The 20,688-nt window shown below is 45.5% G+C and overlaps 1 protein-coding gene across 16 annotated transcripts in view; it reads left to right on the forward strand.

Moving 5' to 3' along the window:
* The window catches only part of KALRN (kalirin, RhoGEF kinase), a 586,523-nt gene that overhangs the window by 234,080 nt on the left and 331,755 nt on the right, over nucleotides 1–20,688 (forward strand). For all 16 annotated transcript variants that reach the window (XM_005873113.2, XM_005873115.2, XM_005873109.2 and 13 more), the window contains one exon: nucleotides 19,234–19,356. In XM_005873113.2, the coding sequence (XP_005873175.1) occupies nucleotides 19,234–19,356 (123 nt within the window). The remainder of the gene's footprint in view (nucleotides 1–19,233; nucleotides 19,357–20,688) is intronic.

Genomic DNA, 20,688 nt, shown 5'->3' on the forward strand with positions numbered 1-20,688 from the left:
GGAGCTCAGAGCTGGGCTGTGGCAGGTGGGGAACCTTGGCTTCCTCCATCACTGGAGCAAGCAAGCCTCATGTTCGCTTCAGCTGCGTGGCTGCCGGCCGCCATCTTGGCTGGCAGTTAATTTGCATATCTCGCTGATTAGCCAATGGGAAGGGTAGTAGCGTTACGGTTAATTACCATTACCATGTTTGTCTATTATTAGATAGGATGGGCATTGGAAAGGGGCAGAGGGGCTGTGAGGAGGGCGGGCAAAGACCTCCCCACCAGGAAGGCAGCATCCAGACCTGGATTATCTGGGAGCTGTTAGACTTTCCTGTGGCCACCGTGGCATCTGCACTAAAGCCGGGAAGAAGTGTATTAAACTACACCTGTGGCTGTTCTATAGCATGCTCTTAAAAAATGAGAGCATTTCTGGAAGTGAAACTCCATTAATTCATCTCTACTGTACAAATCACATTGTTGGCACCGAGGAAGAGCAAGTGAAAGATTTCAAGGTGACGTGATGGAGCTCTGGATTTCCCATGGGAATGGAATTCCCCAGGCTGGTTCATTCCATTGTCTTTTCAGGTTAGGAGAATATCACCTCTGGGAGCATCACTTCACTCACCCATGGTCCCCCTCACTCTGTCTCACCATGTATCTGACATTGGGACAGATGCACAAGAAAAATGTGTAAGACAAGGGCTACCAACCTGGCAATGATCTCAAATGCTTACCTGACACCCCAACAACCATTAGTGCCTGGCAGGGTGTCTGAGCTGGTGTTGCAGAAGGTGCTGGACATAATGTACTAATGGTTAGAGTGAAGGACTCCTGGCTCCCAGAACTTCTATATAGTTATTGTTTTTTATATTTTTATATATTATATAAAACTTTATATATTTTATATCTTTATTATATAAATCCTATATACTTACCAATTTTGCATGTTTCATCTCTTCTATGCCAGTATTTTCATGATAGTAGAAACCGTGGCTTCTTCCTCTCTGTGCCCCAAACAGCTCTTGGCTGTGTCTGGCATGAAGCTGGGGTTCTCTTTACTTTTTCTCCCATGAGCTGAAATGATCGTTTGGGGACCCCAGTTTCTGCTTCTGTGAAATGGACCCTCCCTTTGAACACATTTAGTAGTTGTGGGTAGATGGCTGGAGTCTGCCTGCAGGTGTTGTGATGTGGAGGTATTGAGGGTTCCAGGTACTTACAGCCCAGGCGGAGGACACGGAGACACCCTCAGTGCCCATCAGTTACTCAGCAGCTTGAGCCTCTGCAGTTGGCCCAGCCCTTTGCTAGGTTCTGGCAAGATGCCCAGCATAAGACACGCACATTTGAAAATGTAAAGGACAGGCTACGAAAGCATGCCAGTCAGCGTGCAGGGCAATAGAGTATTGATGGAACCATTATAGGCAGTGGCGTGAGAGTTGGTGTCTTGAAGGAGGAGATAATTGTTTGAACCATGTAGTCTGGATCTCAGACTCGTGAGCCCATTTGGAGTCCAGAGGTATTTGCTCAGCAGCCTACATGGGAACCTGTGAGCGAGACTCAGTGGCTGGGGCAATACAGAACCACAGATTATTGGTTACTCAGCAAGCACGGGCTGTGGAGTCAGGCAGCCTGGTTTCAGTCCTGCTCTGACCGATCTTGGCTGTGTGACCTTGGCATGTGGTTTCACCTGTGGTACTTCAGTTGCTTCACCTCTAAGGTAGGAACAATTACAGCGCCTATCTCATCAGACTGAATGATATATGAGTACAGGGCTTAGCACTGCGCCTGCCTAACATGTAGTAAATCCTCCACATCCTCTTTGAATGGTACTTGGGTGCCCCCTGGTGCTCGTGCTGTTGGGGACCCCTGATTCTCCTGTTTCTACAACAGCAACTGCTTTGTGGGTCTGCTGAGTTCCGTTTCACTAAGTGATAAATCTCAGAGCTGTCAAGGGCCTGGAAGAGCATCCAGTCTAACCTACTCTATGGTGGAGGAAATGGAGGCCCAGAGATGTAAAGTAACTTGGCCATAACCACACAGCCAGTTAATGATAGCTGGGACTAGAAGCTAGGTCTCCGGCTCCCAGTCCCGGAGCCCTGCAGAAAAGCCACATCGCTCCACCGCTCTCTCTCGCTTTCCCCTAACCTCTGTAGTTTCCCATGGATGTAAAGGACTTCTTCCAAGACCAGATAGGTCTGAGTCTGTGGTGAGAAGAACAAGGAGTAGCTAGATTCTTGATCTTTCTGGTAGATGCAAATTCTATCCCATTATTTTGTAGCCAGAGCAACCATTTTGAACACTCTCTGCAGCCCATCTTGTTCTGCTTCTCCTTTTCTTCTCTCTCCATTTTGTGCAATAAGAAATTATAAAGTGTTTTGGAACACCTGCTCTGTGCAAGACCCCATGCTAGGAGTTGGAGGTTTCTGGCCTGAGAGAAGACATGTACACCTAAGGTCCTGTGAATGACACACAGCTATCTAGGTTCAGCGCCAAAGAAGCAAAACAACAATAGTCTGGTGGAGTCAAAGCAGGGAAAGCTCCCTGTGGTTGGGCTGGATTTGCACTGGTGCTTGGAGCTCTAAGCAGAGGAGATTGGGGAAGGCCAGGAGGCAGAGAGTTAAGTGAGAGCCAGGGGACTGGGAAGAGGAAGTCTAACTGGGTGCCTGCTCCTGGCAGTAAAACTGAGAGATAAGGCTAGGAGGCTTAGGAGTGGTCTCAGTGGTGTGTGTGGGACAGTGACATGTTTGAAGCTCCAATACCATCCTTTAAAAATAATGCCTGCCCGGCCAGTGTGGCTCAGTTGGTTGAGCATTGTCCTGTGCACTGAAGGGTTGCCGGTTCGATTCCTGGTCAGGGCACATACCTGGGTTGTAGTTTGATCCCTGGTTGGGGAGTGTATGGAAGGCAACCGGTTGATGTTTCTCTCTTCCGTAGATGGTTCTCTCCCTTTCTCTAAGCATGTTCTTGGGTAAGGATTTAAAATCATCATCATCATCATCATCATCATCATCATCATCATCATCTTTTGCTTTTAAGCAGTCCAATCCGGTGAGCTTGTGAGGGGCAGTAGTGGCAGAATTTATCCAGCTCAGTGACTTTCCATTCTGAATGAATATATTAACATTAAAATCCGTTGTATTACAAATGAATCTTACCTGTTTCTATCAGTTTTTCTGGAGCCTCATATAGAAAATTACAGCTTTTACTATGTCAGCTCTTGCTTGCCTAAGAATGTATAAAAAGGATTTGAGAGTAATTTTTTTTAACTCCAGATATCCAATCTTTTACCAGTTACTGACTGTAGCCCCTTAATCATACTAGACCAGCAGGGGCATGGTGTAATCCAATTGACAGCTTTGCATAATAAAAGATGAGTGCTTTGGGTTGCACACAGAATGAAATGACCAGAATGATGATTGATCTAGAAATTAACTCTTCCTGTGAGAAGGAAGGATTAGAGCATCTACAAATGAAAATGCTCAGAGCATTAGTCTCAGATGGATGGGGGGACACACACAAGGAGGAGCCATTTGAACTTTGAACTGGTTACTTACTGGGTTGGGGAGGGGACTCGAACATCAGAGAGATGTTTAGATTCCAGCCCCGAAATTTTGTTACTAGGATTAAGTGTCTATTCAAGTTTTATTGTTCAAAGCTCAGGATTCATCATCTTTATGAGTAAATATGATTGAGCATCTAATCCCTTCACGTGCCTTTTCTTATTTAATCTTCCAAAACTGTAAGCCAGGTGATAGCTTGGTCCTCATTTTACTGAGGCTTAGCAAGGACAAGTAAACTTGCCTTTACTTTAGCAGAGCTAGAACTCAAACGTCCACCTAACCACGAGGTCTGTGCTCTTAGCTTCTCTCTATGCCCTGGGCACTCTGCTAGGTGATGGGAATGCAGAGAGGCACAGTCCCTGCCCTTTAGGTTTATAATTTAGTGCTGGAATGTCATTGCTCAGAGGACCCTGTTGGGTTACTTGGTCTCAAATGTTATATAGCCTCTGACATCTGAGAGTCAGACTCAAAGTGCCTGTCCAGTAAGACCTGCACAGTCATACTCATACCAAACACTCTTTTCCATATGTCCAGTCATTATAAAATGCCTTCTACAGTTATTTATCTTACACAAGTTTCCCTATAACAGACACTACCCATTCTCATTTGTTTTTCACAATCATAATTATTTTAACTCCTCATTGCTGACACTTTTCTTTGTAGTATATAGCTTGAATAATATCCATTTTTCCATGGTAGTATTCAGCAGTATTAAAATTCTCAATTAAGTTTTTGATAGTGATAAACCAATCATTCAAATACATTCAAGTAGCTAATATGTAATTCCTTGGGCAGCGTGAATGCCCAGGAAGAGCAGGGGTAAGGCTCAGCTGAATTGGGGCGGTAGGAAGGGGAGAAAAGGAGGGCTCACTTGTCAGCAGTGCTTGCTGATTGGAGTGAAGATAAGGAAACTTTCCCATCTGCCTCTTTGGTGTTCCTGATTTTAGAGGGAGCACCCTGCCCCTCTCCCTCGAGGAGGCTGGTATTGGAGGCTCTATTCCAGTCCTCTCCTTTATCCCTCAGCTAGAATTGGCAGGGCAGGAATGAGCTGCAGAGGCTTGCCTCTGACATTCTCAGCCCCTCCTGCCTGGGAATCTCATGGACTCCTAGTACCCCTCCCCACTCTACACCCCCACCCGCTCCCCTCGGCCCTGCTTCCTGCCTTCCTCTCTTTACTTCCCATCATGGCCTGCATCCTTTGACTTCCTGAATGCAAACTCTATTCTGACTGAAGGGTGCTCCTTCCATGATGAGCACCTTCCGAGGAGCACCTGCTGCCTCCATCAGGCAGGGTAGGGAGGCAGATACACAGCCTGGGAGGCAATGAGAGGAAGTCCCTTCCTAGGAGTTACTGAGCCTGAGGGCTTTCTTGATCCATGGTAATTTTAAACACCTTTAATGTCCTCAATTCCTATTATGTTAACAAATGACAAGACAGTCACTACCCAGGGTCACTTCTTTAAAAAATAAATAAATATATATATACTAGAGGCCCGGTGCACAAAAATTTGTGCACTCGGGGGGCGAGGGGGGTCCCTCAGCCCGGCCTGTGCCCTCTCGCAGTCTGGGACCCCTCAGGAGATAATGACCTGCTGGCTTAGGCCTGCTCCCGGGTGGCAGAGGGCAGGCCCAATCCCTAGGTGCAGCCCCTGGTCGGGCTCAGAGCAGGGCCGATAGGGGAGTTTGGGCGCCACTCCCTGTCATGCACAGAGCAGGGCAGATGGTCCCCACTGGGGTGCCTGGCCAGCCTGGATGAGGGGATGATGGCTGTTTGCAGCTGGTCACACCCCCTTCAGGGTGGGGGTCCCCACTGGGGTGCCTGGCCAGCCTGGATGAGGGGATGATGGCTGTTTGCAGCTGGTCACACCCCCTTCAGGGTGGGGGTCCCCACTGGGGTGCCTGGCCAGCCTGGATGAGGGGATGATGGCTGTTTGCAGCTGGTCACACCCCCTTCAGGGTGGGGGTCCCCACTGGGGTGCCTGGCCAGCCTGGATGAGGGGATGATGGCTGTTTGCAGCTGGTCACACCCCCTTCAGGGTGGGGGTCCCCACTGGGGTGCCTGGCCAGCCTGGATGAGGGGATGATGGCTGTTTGCAGCTGGTCACACCCCCTTCAGGGTGGGGGTCCCCACTGGGGTGCCTGGCCAGCCTGGATGAGGGGATGATGGCTGTTTGCAGCTGGTCACACACCCTTCAGGGTGGGGGTCCCCACTGGGGTGCCTGGCCAGCCTGGATGAGGGGATGATGGCTGTTTGCAGCTGGTCACACACCCTTCAGGGTGGGGGTCCCCACTGGGGTGCCTGGCCAGCCTGGATGAGGGGATGATGGCTGTTTGCAGCTGGTCACACCCCCTTCAGGGTGGGGGTCCCCACTGGGGTGCCTGGCCAGTCTGGGTGAGGGGCTGAGGGCTGTTTTCAGGCTGGCGGGCGACTGAAGCTCCAAACCTCTCCTTTTTTTCTTTTTTTTTTTATTCTGGCATTTATTTACCTTCTATGGCTGTCACTGGAGCTGAGAGCCGGCTTTCTCTCTGAGGCTCGGCTGCTGAAAGCAGGTTTCTGGCCTTTGTTTTCTGTATTCGAAACAATGTTGCGACTCCAGCTCTGAGATCCCGGCTGACTGACAGGAGGTTTCTGGGGTTTTGTTTATCTTCTATAAATGTTACAATGTTTCCAACTGAAGCTCAGAGGCCGGCAAGGCAGGTGGGGGAACGTTGGAGTCCTCTGTCACTGAAGGAAGCAAGCCTCCCTGTTCGCATCAGCTGCCTGGCTGCCGGCCGCCATCTTGGCTGACAGTTAATTTGCATATCTCCCTGATTAGCCAATGAAAAGGATAGTGGTCGTACGCTAATTACCATGTTTCTCTTTTATTAGTGTAGATGGCTAATATGCAGAGTGTCCTCGCTAGAGTTCGATTGGGAGTTCGATCACTCGCTATGACATGCACTGACCACCAGGGGGTGGTGTGGAATGAAGGAAGGTGCTGGCCAGCAGCTGGCAGTCAGAGAAGGGAGGCCCCGGCCAGCAGCCAGAAGGCCCCAATCAGCCCTAATTGCTGGCCAGGCCTAGGAACCCTACCCATGCACGAATTTCATGCACTGGGCCTTTAGTGTGTATAGATATAGATATAGATATAGATATAGATATAGATATAGATATAGATATAGACTTTTTATTGATTTCAGAGAGGAAGGGAGAAGGAGAGATAGAAACATCAATGATGAGAGAGAACCATTGATCAGCTGCCTCCTGCATGCCTCTTACTGGGGATTAAGTCCACAACTCAGGCATATGCCTGTGACCTCCTGGTTCATAGGTCGACTCTCAACCACTTAGCCACACTGACTGGGGGGGTGGGTCACTTCTTTTTGATAACCCCTATGCTCAGCATGGTCACCATGCAATTTCTGGAACCTTGAATACCAGGCTAAAGGATAAAAGTCTCAAACTTTATGACTAGTGGGAAACTATTGAAAGATTTTGAGCAGAGGAAATAGGTGAAGGTGTGAGGTATTTTGGTGCCAGAGGGGGAATAGGTTGGAGTGGGAAGATCCTGGGAGCCACGATCCTGGTGTGGCCACAGAGCATGAACTCAGTTGGTGAGGCAAGATTAGGTTTGGGAGCATTTATGAAAAAAATCACTGGAAATGGTTGTCCATTTTGTTATAGAAAACAAGGGAGGTGTTAAGTGTGAATATGAAACTATCTTTTTCAAAGTGTGATTGGATACCTGGCATTAAAATATCTGGCCAGAGTGGGGACTTGTTAAAAACACACATTATCTGGCCCTATTTCATACTTTTTGATTCAGAATCTGTGGGGAAGATGGTGCCTCTGTTTAAAAAACAAAACAAAACGCACACACAAAATAACACTCAGGGATTCTTAAGCATTCTAAAGTTTGAGAGCCTCAGACTTAAGAAGTGATGAAAAGTAGGGGGACACCATAAACAGGTTCTCCCAGGGAGGTGCCAAGGACAAGACAAGTTCTAGTCACCCCAGCTCCACTGTGTTGGGAAGAGTCAGGAGTGGTATGGCGGGGAGTAGAGGGGCCCAAGGGTGGGATGCAGCTAAAACTTTGGGTCTTCTGGTCTCTTAGCCAGCTTGTACTCAGCGTGGCATCTGTCAGGCAAAGGGACCACAGTTCACAGTGAAAGGAGAGTCTATATACCTGCTAACGAGTTTCAGCTGAGCCCTCTCAGAAAAATGATGGCTTCTCCCACCATAGCAGGACATTTATTTTGATCATACTTGTTCCAAAGAGGGGACAGAAAATGAATTACTGGTAATTGGGCATTTCGAGTGGCGCCTGCCGGCTCTCCGGTGGCACTGGCAGTGTGAGCTGTTCCCCTCCAGGACTAATGCTCAGTGTGCTGTGGGAAGAGACAGGAATAATGACTTGATGGACTGCCCTGGGTGCTCTTATACATCGTGTGAGCCTGACCCTTTAACAGAACAAAGTGAGTGTAAGACACCTGATGGTGTGTAAACTCTCCTCCATGGGCCTCCGGAAAAATGGCTTTCTAAACAACAGAAGCTCCAACAGGGAGGAGCTGCGAGGGAGGAGTCCTTCCATTTATGTAAAACAAGGAAACGTCTTGTTGTTTTACCATAGATCAAATAATGGCACAAATTTAGTAATTGATTTCAAATAAGATGATTGATCAGAGAGCCAGATGAGGGAATCAGAGAGTTGGAATTCTGATTCCACAATTGTTTGCAAAACATTTCCATGTCCTTTTATGGTTTCTGCCCTTTATCACACAGGAAGTTTTCAGATCAGATTGGTTGATTTCATTCACTCCTTTACTCAGCAAACTCTCTCTGAGAACATAGCGGTGACCCAAACAAAGCCCTGCCCACGTGGGCCTTACGCAGGAGGTAGAGAGAAAACACCACCACAGACAAACATGTAATAGGCCGTATAGTGACAGCCAGTGCAGCAGAGAACTGGCTGGATAGCCACAGGGTGTGTTTAGGAGGATGTCCCAGGTGCATGAAATGGAACCCACAATGTTCTTGAGACTCAAATGAGCTACCTGTATTCATGAAAATGGGAAATGGCTAGAGTGACTGGTGAGCAGAGAGCAGGAAAAAGGGGGTAAGAAGTTTGGAGAAATGAGCTGGGTCCATATCAAATTAGGCTTCACAAGCTATGGAGAGAATTTGGGTTTTCTAAATGTGATAGGAGACAGTTGTGGAGTTTCAATAAGGGAGTGTCATGATTTGATTTTTGTTTAAAGAAATAGGTCTGGCTCCTGTGTAGATGGGCATGGCAAGAGTAAAAGAAGGGAAACCACTTAGAGGGCTGGTGGGGTGAGTGAAGAAAGATGGTGGCTTAGACTAGAAAGATTGTGGCAGAAACGGTGGACAAGAAAGAGCTAAAATAAGTAAGATTCTCAGGCTTGAGGCTAAGCAGTCAGGTAAAGTGTAGTGTCTTTTGCTAAGACAGGGTGGGCAGGAGAGGGAGGGAGTAAGGCAGCAGGGAATGAAGAGTTCTGTTTCGATATGTTAAGTATGAGGTGCCTATTATATGCCAAATTGAAGGAGAAGAGTGAGTAGGCAGTTGAGTCTCAATCTTGGAAGAGAAATTAGGGCTGGAACTGTGCATATGGAAATTACTAGCACTTAGATTATATTGAAAGCCATGGAACTGGATGAGGTTGTCCAGGGAGGAAGGGAAGAGAAGAGGTCCAGAACCGAGCCCTTGGGCATTCCAAAATGTAGAGACTTGGCAGCCAAGGAGAATGCAGAATGTAAGACTGCAGTGGAGGACAGGGAGCCTGGGGGTGTTACCAGTGAGGATGGTGTCTGAGGAGCTAATCGAGAAATGTTTCCAGAAGGGGGAGGCTCTTCATCTTAAGTGGGGCTGACCAAGGAAGGCACTCCTCAAGGTGAGGAGCCTCCATGGCTCAGGGATTCAGAGCCCAGGTGGCTGAGGATGGCACCCTCCCCAAACACTTCTTAATTGCAAAGGGAATTAGAATGACTTGTGCAGTGAAGGAGGCTGGAACACACCATCTTAATCAAGGGATCGACATCACCAGTAATGGGACAAATTGAAAATGTATCCCACCTGATGAAATGCAATAGGAAGAACAAGAATAATTTCTGTGATGTTCCTGATTCTATTCATGAAGAAAGATTAGACAAACCCAAATTAAGGGACATTTTATAAAATAACTTGAGGCCCAATGCTTGAAATTTGTGCAAGAGGAGGCCTTTCTTCCCCCGGCTGCCGGCACCAGCTTGCCTCTGGCATCCGGGACCCGGGCTTCCCTCGAAGCCCCAGCTTCGTCCAGAAGGTTGTCCGGGAGGACATCAAGTCTAATTAGCATATTACACTTTTATTATTATAGATAGCCCTGTAATTGTTAGAAATGTCAAAGGCAGGAAAGGCAAGGGAAGCCTAAAGCACTGTTTTAGATTAAAGGGACAACTAAATGAATATGAAACTATCTTTTTCAAAGTGTGATTGGATACCTGGCATTAAAATATCTGGCCAGAGTGGGGACTTGTTAAAAACACACATTATCTGGCCCTATTTCATACTTTTTGATTCAGAATCTGTGGGGAAGATGGTGCCTCTGTTTAAAAAACAAAACAAAACGCACACACAAAATAACACTCAGGGATTCTTAAGCATTCTAAAGTTTGAGAGCCTCAGACTTAAGAAGTGATGAAAAGTAGGGGGACACCATAAACAGGTTCTCCCAGGGAGGTGCCAAGGACAAGACAAGTTCTAGTCACCCCAGCTCCACTGTGTTGGGAAGAGTCAGGAGTGGTATGGCGGGGAGTAGAGGGGCCCAAGGGTGGGATGCAGCTAAAACTTTGGGTCTTCTGGTCTCTTAGCCAGCTTGTACTCAGCGTGGCATCTGTCAGGCAAAGGGACCACAGTTCACAGTGAAAGGAGAGTCTATATACCTGCTAACGAGTTTCAGCTGAGCCCTCTCAGAAAAATGATGGCTTCTCCCACCATAGCAGGACATTTATTTTGATCATACTTGTTCCAAAGAGGGGACAGAAAATGAATTACTGGTAATTGGGCATTTCGAGTGGCGCCTGCCGGCTCTCCGGTGGCACTGGCAGTGTGAGCTGTTCCCCTCCAGGACTAATGCTCAGTGTGCTGTGGGAAGAGACAGGAATAATGACTTGATGGACTGCCCTGGGTGCTCTTATACATCGTGTGAGCCTGACCCTTTAACAGAACAAAGTGAGTGTAAGACACCTGATGGTGTGTAAACTCTCCTCCATGGGCCTCCGGAAAAATGGCTTTCTAAACAACAGAAGCTCCAACAGGGAGGAGCTGCGAGGGAGGAGTCCTTCCATTTATGTAAAACAAGGAAACGTCTTGTTGTTTTACCATAGATCAAATAATGGCACAAATTTAGTAATTGATTTCAAATAAGATGATTGATCAGAGAGCCAGATGAGGGAATCAGAGAGTTGGAATTCTGATTCCACAATTGTTTGCAAAACATTTCCATGTCCTTTTATGGTTTCTGCCCTTTATCACACAGGAAGTTTTCAGATCAGATTGGTTGATTTCATTCACTCCTTTACTCAGCAAACTCTCTCTGAGAACATAGCGGTGACCCAAACAAAGCCCTGCCCACGTGGGCCTTACGCAGGAGGTAGAGAGAAAACACCACCACAGACAAACATGTAATAGGCCGTATAGTGACAGCCAGTGCAGCAGAGAACTGGCTGGATAGCCACAGGGTGTGTTTAGGAGGATGTCCCAGGTGCATGAAATGGAACCCACAATGTTCTTGAGACTCAAATGAGCTACCTGTATTCATGAAAATGGGAAATGGCTAGAGTGACTGGTGAGCAGAGAGCAGGAAAAAGGGGGTAAGAAGTTTGGAGAAATGAGCTGGGTCCATATCAAATTAGGCTTCACAAGCTATGGAGAGAATTTGGGTTTTCTAAATGTGATAGGAGACAGTTGTGGAGTTTCAATAAGGGAGTGTCATGATTTGATTTTTGTTTAAAGAAATAGGTCTGGCTCCTGTGTAGATGGGCATGGCAAGAGTAAAAGAAGGGAAACCACTTAGAGGGCTGGTGGGGTGAGTGAAGAAAGATGGTGGCTTAGACTAGAAAGATTGTGGCAGAAACGGTGGACAAGAAAGAGCTAAAATAAGTAAGATTCTCAGGCTTGAGGCTAAGCAGTCAGGTAAAGTGTAGTGTCTTTTGCTAAGACAGGGGGGGCAGGAGAGGGAGGGAGTAAGGCAGCAGGGAATGAAGAGTTCTGTTTCGATATGTTAAGTATGAGGTGCCTATTATATGCCAAATTGAAGGAGAAGAGTGAGTAGGCAGTTGAGTCTCAATCTTGGAAGAGAAATTAGGGCTGGAACTGTGCATATGGAAATTACTAGCACTTAGATTATATTGAAAGCCATGGAACTGGATGAGGTTGTCCAGGGAGGAAGGGAAGAGAAGAGGTCCAGAACTGAGCCCTTGGGCATTCCAAAATGTAGAGACTTGGCAGCCAAGGAGAATGCAGAATGTAAGACTGCAGTGGAGGACAGGGAGCCTGGGGGTGTTACCAGTGAGGATGGTGTCTGAGGAGCTAATCGAGAAATGTTTCCAGAAGGGGGAGGCTCTTCATCTTAAGTGGGGCTGACCAAGGAAGGCACTCCTCAAGGTGAGGAGCCTCCATGGCTCAGGGATTCAGAGCCCAGGTGGCTGAGGATGGCACCCTCCCCAAACACTTCTTAATTGCAAAGGGAATTAGAATGACTTGTGCAGTGAAGGAGGCTGGAACACACCATCTTAATCAAGGGATCGACATCACCAGTAATGGGACAAATTGAAAATGTATCCCACCTGATGAAATGCAATAGGAAGAACAAGAATAATTTCTGTGATGTTCCTGATTCTATTCATGAAGAAAGATTAGACAAACCCAAATTAAGGGACATTTTATAAAATAACTTGAGGCCCAATGCTTGAAATTCGTGCAAGAGTAGGCCTTTCTTCCCCCGGCTGCTGGCACCAGCTTGCCTCTGGCATCCGGGACCCGGGCTTCCCTCGAAGCCCCAGCTTCGTCCAGAAGGTTGTCCGGGAGGACATCAAGTCTAATTAGCATATTACACTTTTATTATTATAGATAGCCCTGTAATTGTTAGAAATGTCAAAGGCAGGAAAGGCAAGGGAAGCCTAAAGCACTGTTTTAGATTAAAGGGACAACTAAATACAGCATGTACTTCTGCTCTAAAAGTCAGTGTTGGGACAGATGGCAGAACTTGAGTGGAGTCTGGGTATTAGATTGTAGTGTTGCTGCCAGAACCACTTGGGTTTGAATCCTGACCCCACTATTTGATAGCTGTGTAAGCTCAGGCAAGTTAACGAACCTCCCAAAGATTCATTTTCTTTGACAAAGAACAAACCCTCCATAGTCTCTTCTCCCAAAGAGGGAGCTGCCATACCCTCAATATAATAAAGTCATGCTGTACCCACACTATAATATTCGAGCTGGAAGGAGACCTGGGGAGATGGTCTGATCCAGGGTCCTCATTTGAGGCAGTGAGGTCTGGAGAGGAGAAGGCACACACCCAGCAGGGTCACAACTGGGTAGGAGCAGAGCAGGGATGAAACCTTAAAGATAGTATCGTTAAACTAGGATGATCATCATGGTGCCACAATTTAGTGGTGCTCTAGGGACCCAAGACACTTTTATATATAAGTAGAGTTTACATGTCAACTTAAACTTTGTTCTGAAGGTGGTTGTCTCTAAGTGCAGGGGTCTCCTACACTGGGCTGGGAGATGCATGGGTCTCCTCTAAACCTAAAATTCTATTGTCCTGTCCAGTGTGGCTCAGTTGGTTGGGTGTTGTCCCCTGCATCTAAAGGTAGCCGGTTCTATTCCCTGGTCAGAGCACATGTCCTGCTTGCAGGCTCAATTCCTGATAGGAGATGTGTAGGAGGCAGCCAATCCATGTTTGCTCTCACATCAGTGTTTCTCTCTCTCTCCCTCTTTCTTCCTTTCTCTCTAAAAAATCAATTTTAAAAATCTTAAAAAAATTAAACTGAGATTCTATCAAGTTAGAATAATAATAACAATAATAATAGAAGTCCTGGGATAGGAGGCAGCTAGATCCCTTGATGTTCTCCCATTCACTCAGCTGCATTCATGGCCACTGTTCAGGAAATAATCAATACTGTAGTTCTCTTCAAAAGGACTTTTTCTCTTCTCCTTAGCAGCTAGAAAGGACTGTCTCTTCCCCTGAAAAGTATTGTCTTGATTGTATGCTGGTTGAAATAAACACAATTAAATGAGAAAGAAAGGGGGTGATTAGGGAATTATGCATAATGGCTGTTAGATTGGCTCCCAAATCCGGTTTAGGATGTGTCTCTCTTGGAGAAGGATGTTCTGGGAAAGGAGTAATTTCTGTTTGAAAAGTTGGGGCACAAGAACGGAGGCAGAGCTTTACAAGTTGCTTACAAGACTGCCTGTCTGCTGGAGTGGCGAGGAGTCCCATGCTTACCTGGGCTATTGTTCCCAATGACAGGGTGAAGGTCAGACCTTTTGCTGAATGGGTGGCACAATTTCTCCCAAGACAGTCGGGCAGTAGCCTCAACCATGTTTGCACTTGACAGTTCATAGCTATAAACATTCATTGAGTATCTCCTGCATGTGTGGTGCTGGCAGGGCTGCTGGGAGAAGGGGCAGATGAAAGAATGTGAGAACTAAATACACCGGCAGGAACTACCTACCTGCCAAGAGGGGCAGTGGAGAGGGTGGAGATGGAGAGAGAGAACTGCGAATGCAGACTGTGAGAGATGCTAAGATAGAGTTAACAATAGGAGTGTGGAGCTGTAGATATTCACCCCAAAGTTGTGTGTTGGGGGATGAGTTTGAGTTGAGTAGAGTTCAACATGTCTTAAGCAAAGCACACTCTGTGCTGAGTACCGTGCTGTTTGGAAATCACAGGAGGTCGAAGGCTCGTGGGAGAGACAGGCCCATGGGCAATAATTGTGGTTTGGACAGAATCGGAGATGAGTGACCCCACCTCAGCCTGGGGGGTTATTAAAGAGAAAACACTTTCTAAAACTAGAGATTTTTGAGATGGCGCTTAAAGGATAAGTAGAAAGGAGCCTAGAAAGTGGATATAGGGAGAAACAAGATGTGGACATTTTAAGTAAAGCTAAACACAGCGACAGCAAAACTCAGGAGGTAAGGAGTAGCTTTGGGGGAATTTAGGGGTGAGGCAGAAACTTATCAGAGGTGGGGTTGAAAGTGGGGTGGGGCTGGCCACAGAGGACTGCATGTCAGGTTAAGGGGCCCCTCAAAAACTATATCTCAGTGAAATGCCCTTTCAAGTGTGCACATGTTAATTTCACTTAAGCCTAAATTTGTGTCCTTCAAATGGATTTGTTCCTAATTTTTGTATATTATTAGGATCCAGCTATATCAACAATTTATAATTTATTTTTAAACCATAGTGTATAAAATTATTTCCTTGAAACTAAGGGTGCATCTTGCCAGAAACAGATTGACAACTATCATTGGGTGCTACTTCCACTCAAGTTCAGAGGCACAACTGTCATTTATCAAAACCACAGCATGAATATGAAAGTTGAAAGAAAACTTAAGAAAAACCTATCATTTCTGTGCTATCCCTTGTAACTTGCTTCTGCACCAGTGACCCTGGGGTCAACCTTCCACCTGCCTCTCCATCACCCCCATAACCAATCACCAAATCCTGGCTATTCCTTCCCCTAAATATTACTCAAGCCTATCTCTCCACGGACACTGCCATTGGCCCTGTCTATGCCACCATCGTCTCCTCAGGATTTCTGCAGTAACCTCCTGTTTTCCCACCTCTCTCTTCTTGTCGTCTTCCAACTGACTCTCCACAAAGCAGACAGAACCATAACTTCTAAATGCAGATCCCACAATGTCTCCTCCTCCTTGCAGCCCTTCAGTGGCTCTTAGCATGAATGTTGGAAGCTGACTCCACACACCAGGCTCAGCACCATCTGGCTTCTGCCTTCTCTGGGCTCATTTCCTCCTTCCTTCCTACTCCAGCCATGCTGATCTTTCTAATTCCGAGCTTAAGTCCTATTTGCTCTCACATCTCAGCTCAACCTTACTTCAGAGAGGCCTTCCCTGACCCCCCAGTTAGGGGCCCCTGACTGTTGGCACTTTTCACCATTGCAATTAATGATGAATTGTGTGACTTTGGGTCTAGTGCTTGTTGCTTATATAGCTGAGTTTCTGGAGTGAGGGCCACACCTGCCTTGTTTAACACTGTACTCAGGCTGTCCTTGTACCCAGCTGTAGGGCACAATAAGAGTAATAAATATGTTTGAATGTGTGAATCTCCATATCCACATGTGTTTCTCTGCTTCCTGAAGAGCCCTTACACAAAAACAAAAAGATAAAAAACTTTGTATTGGGAACACTTAAATACCCATTCAAAGCCATCACTAGGTATAATTAACCACCATTCTGCACTATCCTGATTATAATTGGTAATTGAATATTTAAAAATATATTGTAGATGAGAGAGTTAAACAGAGCTAGCTAATAAGAGGTATCTTGATAAGTACCTACACTTTGGTAGGTCCAGGGTTTGGCTAAAAATGCAATTTATTCTTCAACCAGTGGTGTTCAGAGTCTGGGTGTTCAGAAGCTGAGGGGTGTGCAGATTTCCAGTGCTGCACATTAATTTACTTTTCAGAGGTGCCTTTCTCTGCTGCCCATTCTGTGTGGGAGGCTGGATTGTACTCCCAGGATTGGGGTCATGGAATCAGGGTTAAGAGAGCATGTGATCCAAATGTGTGCATCAAATCATGCTGGCTTTAAATGAACCGTCTGTTACAGAACAGTCAGAAATTGGCATTTTACACAATAACTCATATATTAATTGTGCTTACCTATCCTTGGGTAGTCTTTTGGTGTCTGTGTATTAGTGAAATAATTTTGTTCACTTCCTAAATCACTTGCCTTTTTGTCTATTAAATTGGTTTCTCTGCAGTTCCCGAATCTCATTGAGGTTGCACAGGTTCCCCCACAGCTTCCTTTCTAATGGCGGGAGTTGGATGAAACAGAGGCAATGTAACATCACAGAGCAATCAAAGTTATGTTTAAACTAAGTGAAAGCCTCTCAAATGGGAAGTAAATAGATTTTTAAGTGGTTAAGGTAGAGCTAATTAAGTAAACTGTCACTAACTGAAAATAAATCGACATTTTAAAGGAAGCAAGATAACTTAAACAGGAAACAAATTGCTTCTTAATAAAGTTTAAAAGTTGTGAAATCACTCCCAGGGAGTAAAAAAGCTCACCATTTCTGAACTAGTGGATGAAAATCATTCTTCTTTACCCAATGTGCTTTAGAATAACCAATTTTATTAAAACTAGAGATAAAAAATGAAATCCAATAAAATAAAATTCATGAAAACAGTGCGAGACAAGCAAGCCGCACTTAACTGCGCAAAGCTAAATTAAGAAAGAAATTGTAATCTGAAAATCTGTCATAAATTCCAAAGCCTTCATGAAATGTTGCAAGACAGCTCTTTTGTGTATAAAAATTATCCCCAAGCTTCAATTCATTCTCAAAAGGGGATTAATAAAAGTTTAGATATGCACAAACATTATAAAACTGTGTGATGGGAAACTTTGTGACTTGAACTATTTATCCTTGACCTTGCATGCTGATGCTCATGCTCCCCTTTATAACAGAGAATTGTGGGATCAAATTGTTGCAAGTCAAGTAAAAATACACTCTCCTGATTTTTCTGCTGTTGAAATTTCACCATACATAATTCAAAGGGAACATAGGCTCTTCTTTCTTCTAAGAAAGGAACATTTAGAGCTCCTTTCAATGCTGCCTTTCAGTGTTTGCAAAAGGTAAAAATACAGTTCATTTACTACTGTGATTTCTTTTTACAGTTGTGCCTCCAAAATCTCTACATCCAATGTTTAAAAGCATTTTAAAAAAAACATTTTTCTTCATTTTAATGGACAAGTACCTGACCTTCTGGCTTTGTTAAGTGGTTGTTTGTCAAACCACTTCACAAACATGTTAATATATTAACATGACCATTGCTCTGAACTAATACCATCTTTTTTTCTTTTAATTTTTATCGTTGAAGGTATTACATATGTCCCCCTTTCCCCCCATTGACTTCTCCTACCCTGACCAACGCCCCCGCACCCCCAGGTCTTCACCACCCTATTGTCTGTGTCCATGAGTTATACATATTATACACATGAGTTCATTGGTTGATCTCTCCCCCCACTCCCCTGCCTTCTCTCTGAGGTTTGACAGTCTGTTTCATGTTTCTATATGTTCATCAGTTTATGTTATTCAATACCATCTTGTTGTGGCCTTGGTGACACTGTCATTGAAAACTTTGAAGGCTTTGTACTTTGCACAATTGCAGGCATTCATTGATCTCAGGTGCCAGAGAGGGTGAAGCGGAAGGCTGGATTCTGCAGAGCTGGAACTCCCATGCCTGCTGGCTATGGGATGATTTTATCTATCTGCTTGCCATAGGGCAATCTGTAGAAAAAACAGAGGAATGGATTAAAGCACCCTTTTAAACAGGCCTAGTTCATCTGTCATTTTCCCAAAAGTCCTTTTAAATTCTGAGAAGGCTAATTCATCATTAATCAAATACTCAGTTAAAGTTTAGTATAGTACGAGTAGAGTGAGTTCAGTTGAGTTTGGGCTGGATTTGAAACAGGTACTAGTATGTCTGCATGATTCTGATTTCATTGTAGCTGCCTGATTTACTGAGCGCCAACCCCTCAGCAACAGAAAATGAACTGCTTCCTTTCTCCCACATTTTTGTTAGGCCACCTGAGCAAATGCAAAAGGGATGTTAAAGGCTTTGTTCCTCCTTACATTTCAAGATTTTAAGGGGTTTCCACTCCCCTTGTGAAGTGCCCCTCGAGACAACGTATTTTCTCACTTTCTCAGCATCCCCTCACTCACGTCTCTACTGCTGCAGCCACCTCTGTTCCAGCTTCTTCAAACACTGAGGAAAATGTCTTGAGGCCAAATCACTAGGTCTTAAGCCTGGAAGAGTATCCAGTCGCCACTGCTTCCCAAGAGAATCATAGATACTAAAGGCCTTAAGGGTGCAAAGACCTTATTTATTTGGTTGGTCGATTGGTGTTGCGTGGGGGAGAGAGGTGGAAAGGAGTCAGAGAGGGCAGTTGTCCTGGTGATTAGCTGTCTTGAGCATCACTCCAGTTGGAAACCGACTACTCTGGACTTTACTTCCAAGATTAGGAGAGTCCCAGGAGCACAGTGAGGCAGCATGCCTGTAACTGGTTGCCACTGCTGTGACTATTTTTATGGTAGAGAGAAAGCCAAGGAACTGCCCCAACTTGATACTTTATGTGGTTGGAATAAAGGTGATTGAGGGCATTAAACTGTGCCTGATGGTCTATGTAGCTTGCTTTTAAAAAGGAACTAACTAAGATTGAGAAAACTGAAAAAGTAATGAGTTGATATTGTAGAGATAAAAAAGGAAGAGCTGAATTTAGTTAAGGGTGGGGCTGTTGTATTGCCCATGGCTGTAAAGAAATCCCCTGTATCTACCGTGATTGAACATTTCCACCTGGACTGCTTGCTGCCTTCTGATTGGGATGGGGACTCCAGGACTTTAGCAGTCGCATATGTTGTCACATGTCTTTCCTTCTGCCCAAAAGTCATTGTTTCTGTCTTCCTCCTCTGATCAGGTGTTGGACTGGATTGAAAACCATGGTGAGGCCTTTCTCAGCAAACACACGGGGGTTGGGAAGTCCCTGCATCGAGCCCGAGCCCTGCAGAAGCGGCATGATGACTTTGAAGAGGTGGCTCAGGTAAGATGCTGAGTATAGTTGTAGGTGTGTGTGTGCATGTGTGTGTGTGGAGCTGGGTGAGAGAGACCAGGGCTGTGACTTTGGTGTCTGGGGAGGCATGTTGGTTGATAGTCCATGGCTTCTGGGCTGCCATTCTGCCTAATGCAAGGAGACCTTTGTCTGCTCTTGGGTCCCTACATGAGTGGTAAATAGGCCCTCAGTTTACAGTCATCAAAGAAAATCATTCTGCCGGCATGATCTGTAAATGCCTCATCTACAAGGTGCTGATGGCAGGAGGGAATGGCGTTAGGACCATCAAGAGCCCAAAGCCACCCCTGTGGTTATCACTGTAGTCAGTGGAGCTAGAAATCAGTGGCTGCTCTGTTTCTAAAGCTGTGTACCTTCCAGGACCTGGAGGAAGAGATGGCACCTGGTCACCACGCCATGTACCAACAAGGCTGAATGTGCCCACAAAGTGCCTTTGTATCACTGGCACAGTATTTAGCCTGTAATTTGCACAATATTCAGCCTTTTAGCTGAGCTGCATACCTATTCCAAAAAAACGGCACTGTTTTCTAATTTGCACAGAGTGGCTGTATGAGAGACCTTAACCATTTGTCTCAATGGTGGAGTGATATAAGAGGGTTTTTGTTCTGAGGCTCCACCCCCAAGATTTTATTTTAACTCCCTTATATTTCTTTTTTGGGAAAATTCCAAATGGATTCTCACAATCTCCATCTTCCAGATGAAATGCGTGGTCAAGTGTGATCAGTTGCAGGGGGAATTAGACTTTTCAGAATCAGGGCGGGAAGGGGCAGCTGGGAAGGGATTGTGTCAGCAGCGACCTGAACCTGGGGCATGAAGGTAGATTAGACCCAACCTGCGGAATAAAGCTTCACAGTTGTGCACTGCTGGTGGGAATGTAAAATGGTGCAGCCACTGTGAAAACTAAACTAAATTAAACATAGCATTACCACATGATTCAACTACCCCACTTCTGGGTATATACCCAAAAGAATTAAAAGGTGGGAAGTGAAAAGCATTTGTACACCCATTTTCATAGTAGTGTTATTCACAGTAGCCAAAAGTGTGCTAGTGTCCATTGATGGATGTATATACCAAATGTGATATATACATACAATGGCATATTATTCAGCCTTAAAGAAGGATCCTACAACATGGATGAACTTGAGTACAATATGCTATGTGGAATAAGTCAGTCACAAAAGGACAAATATTGTATGAGTCCAGTTATGTGAAGTAGTCAAATTTATTGAATAGTCAAATTCATTGAGACAGCAGGTAGGATGGTGGTTGCCTTCTGGATGCCTCTCTAGTCTGTTAGGCGACAAA

The sequence above is a fragment of the Myotis brandtii genome, unplaced genomic scaffold (assembly GCF_000412655.1).
Source record: "Myotis brandtii unplaced genomic scaffold, ASM41265v1 scaffold4, whole genome shotgun sequence".
Taxonomy (NCBI): Eukaryota; Metazoa; Chordata; class Mammalia; order Chiroptera; family Vespertilionidae; genus Myotis; species Myotis brandtii.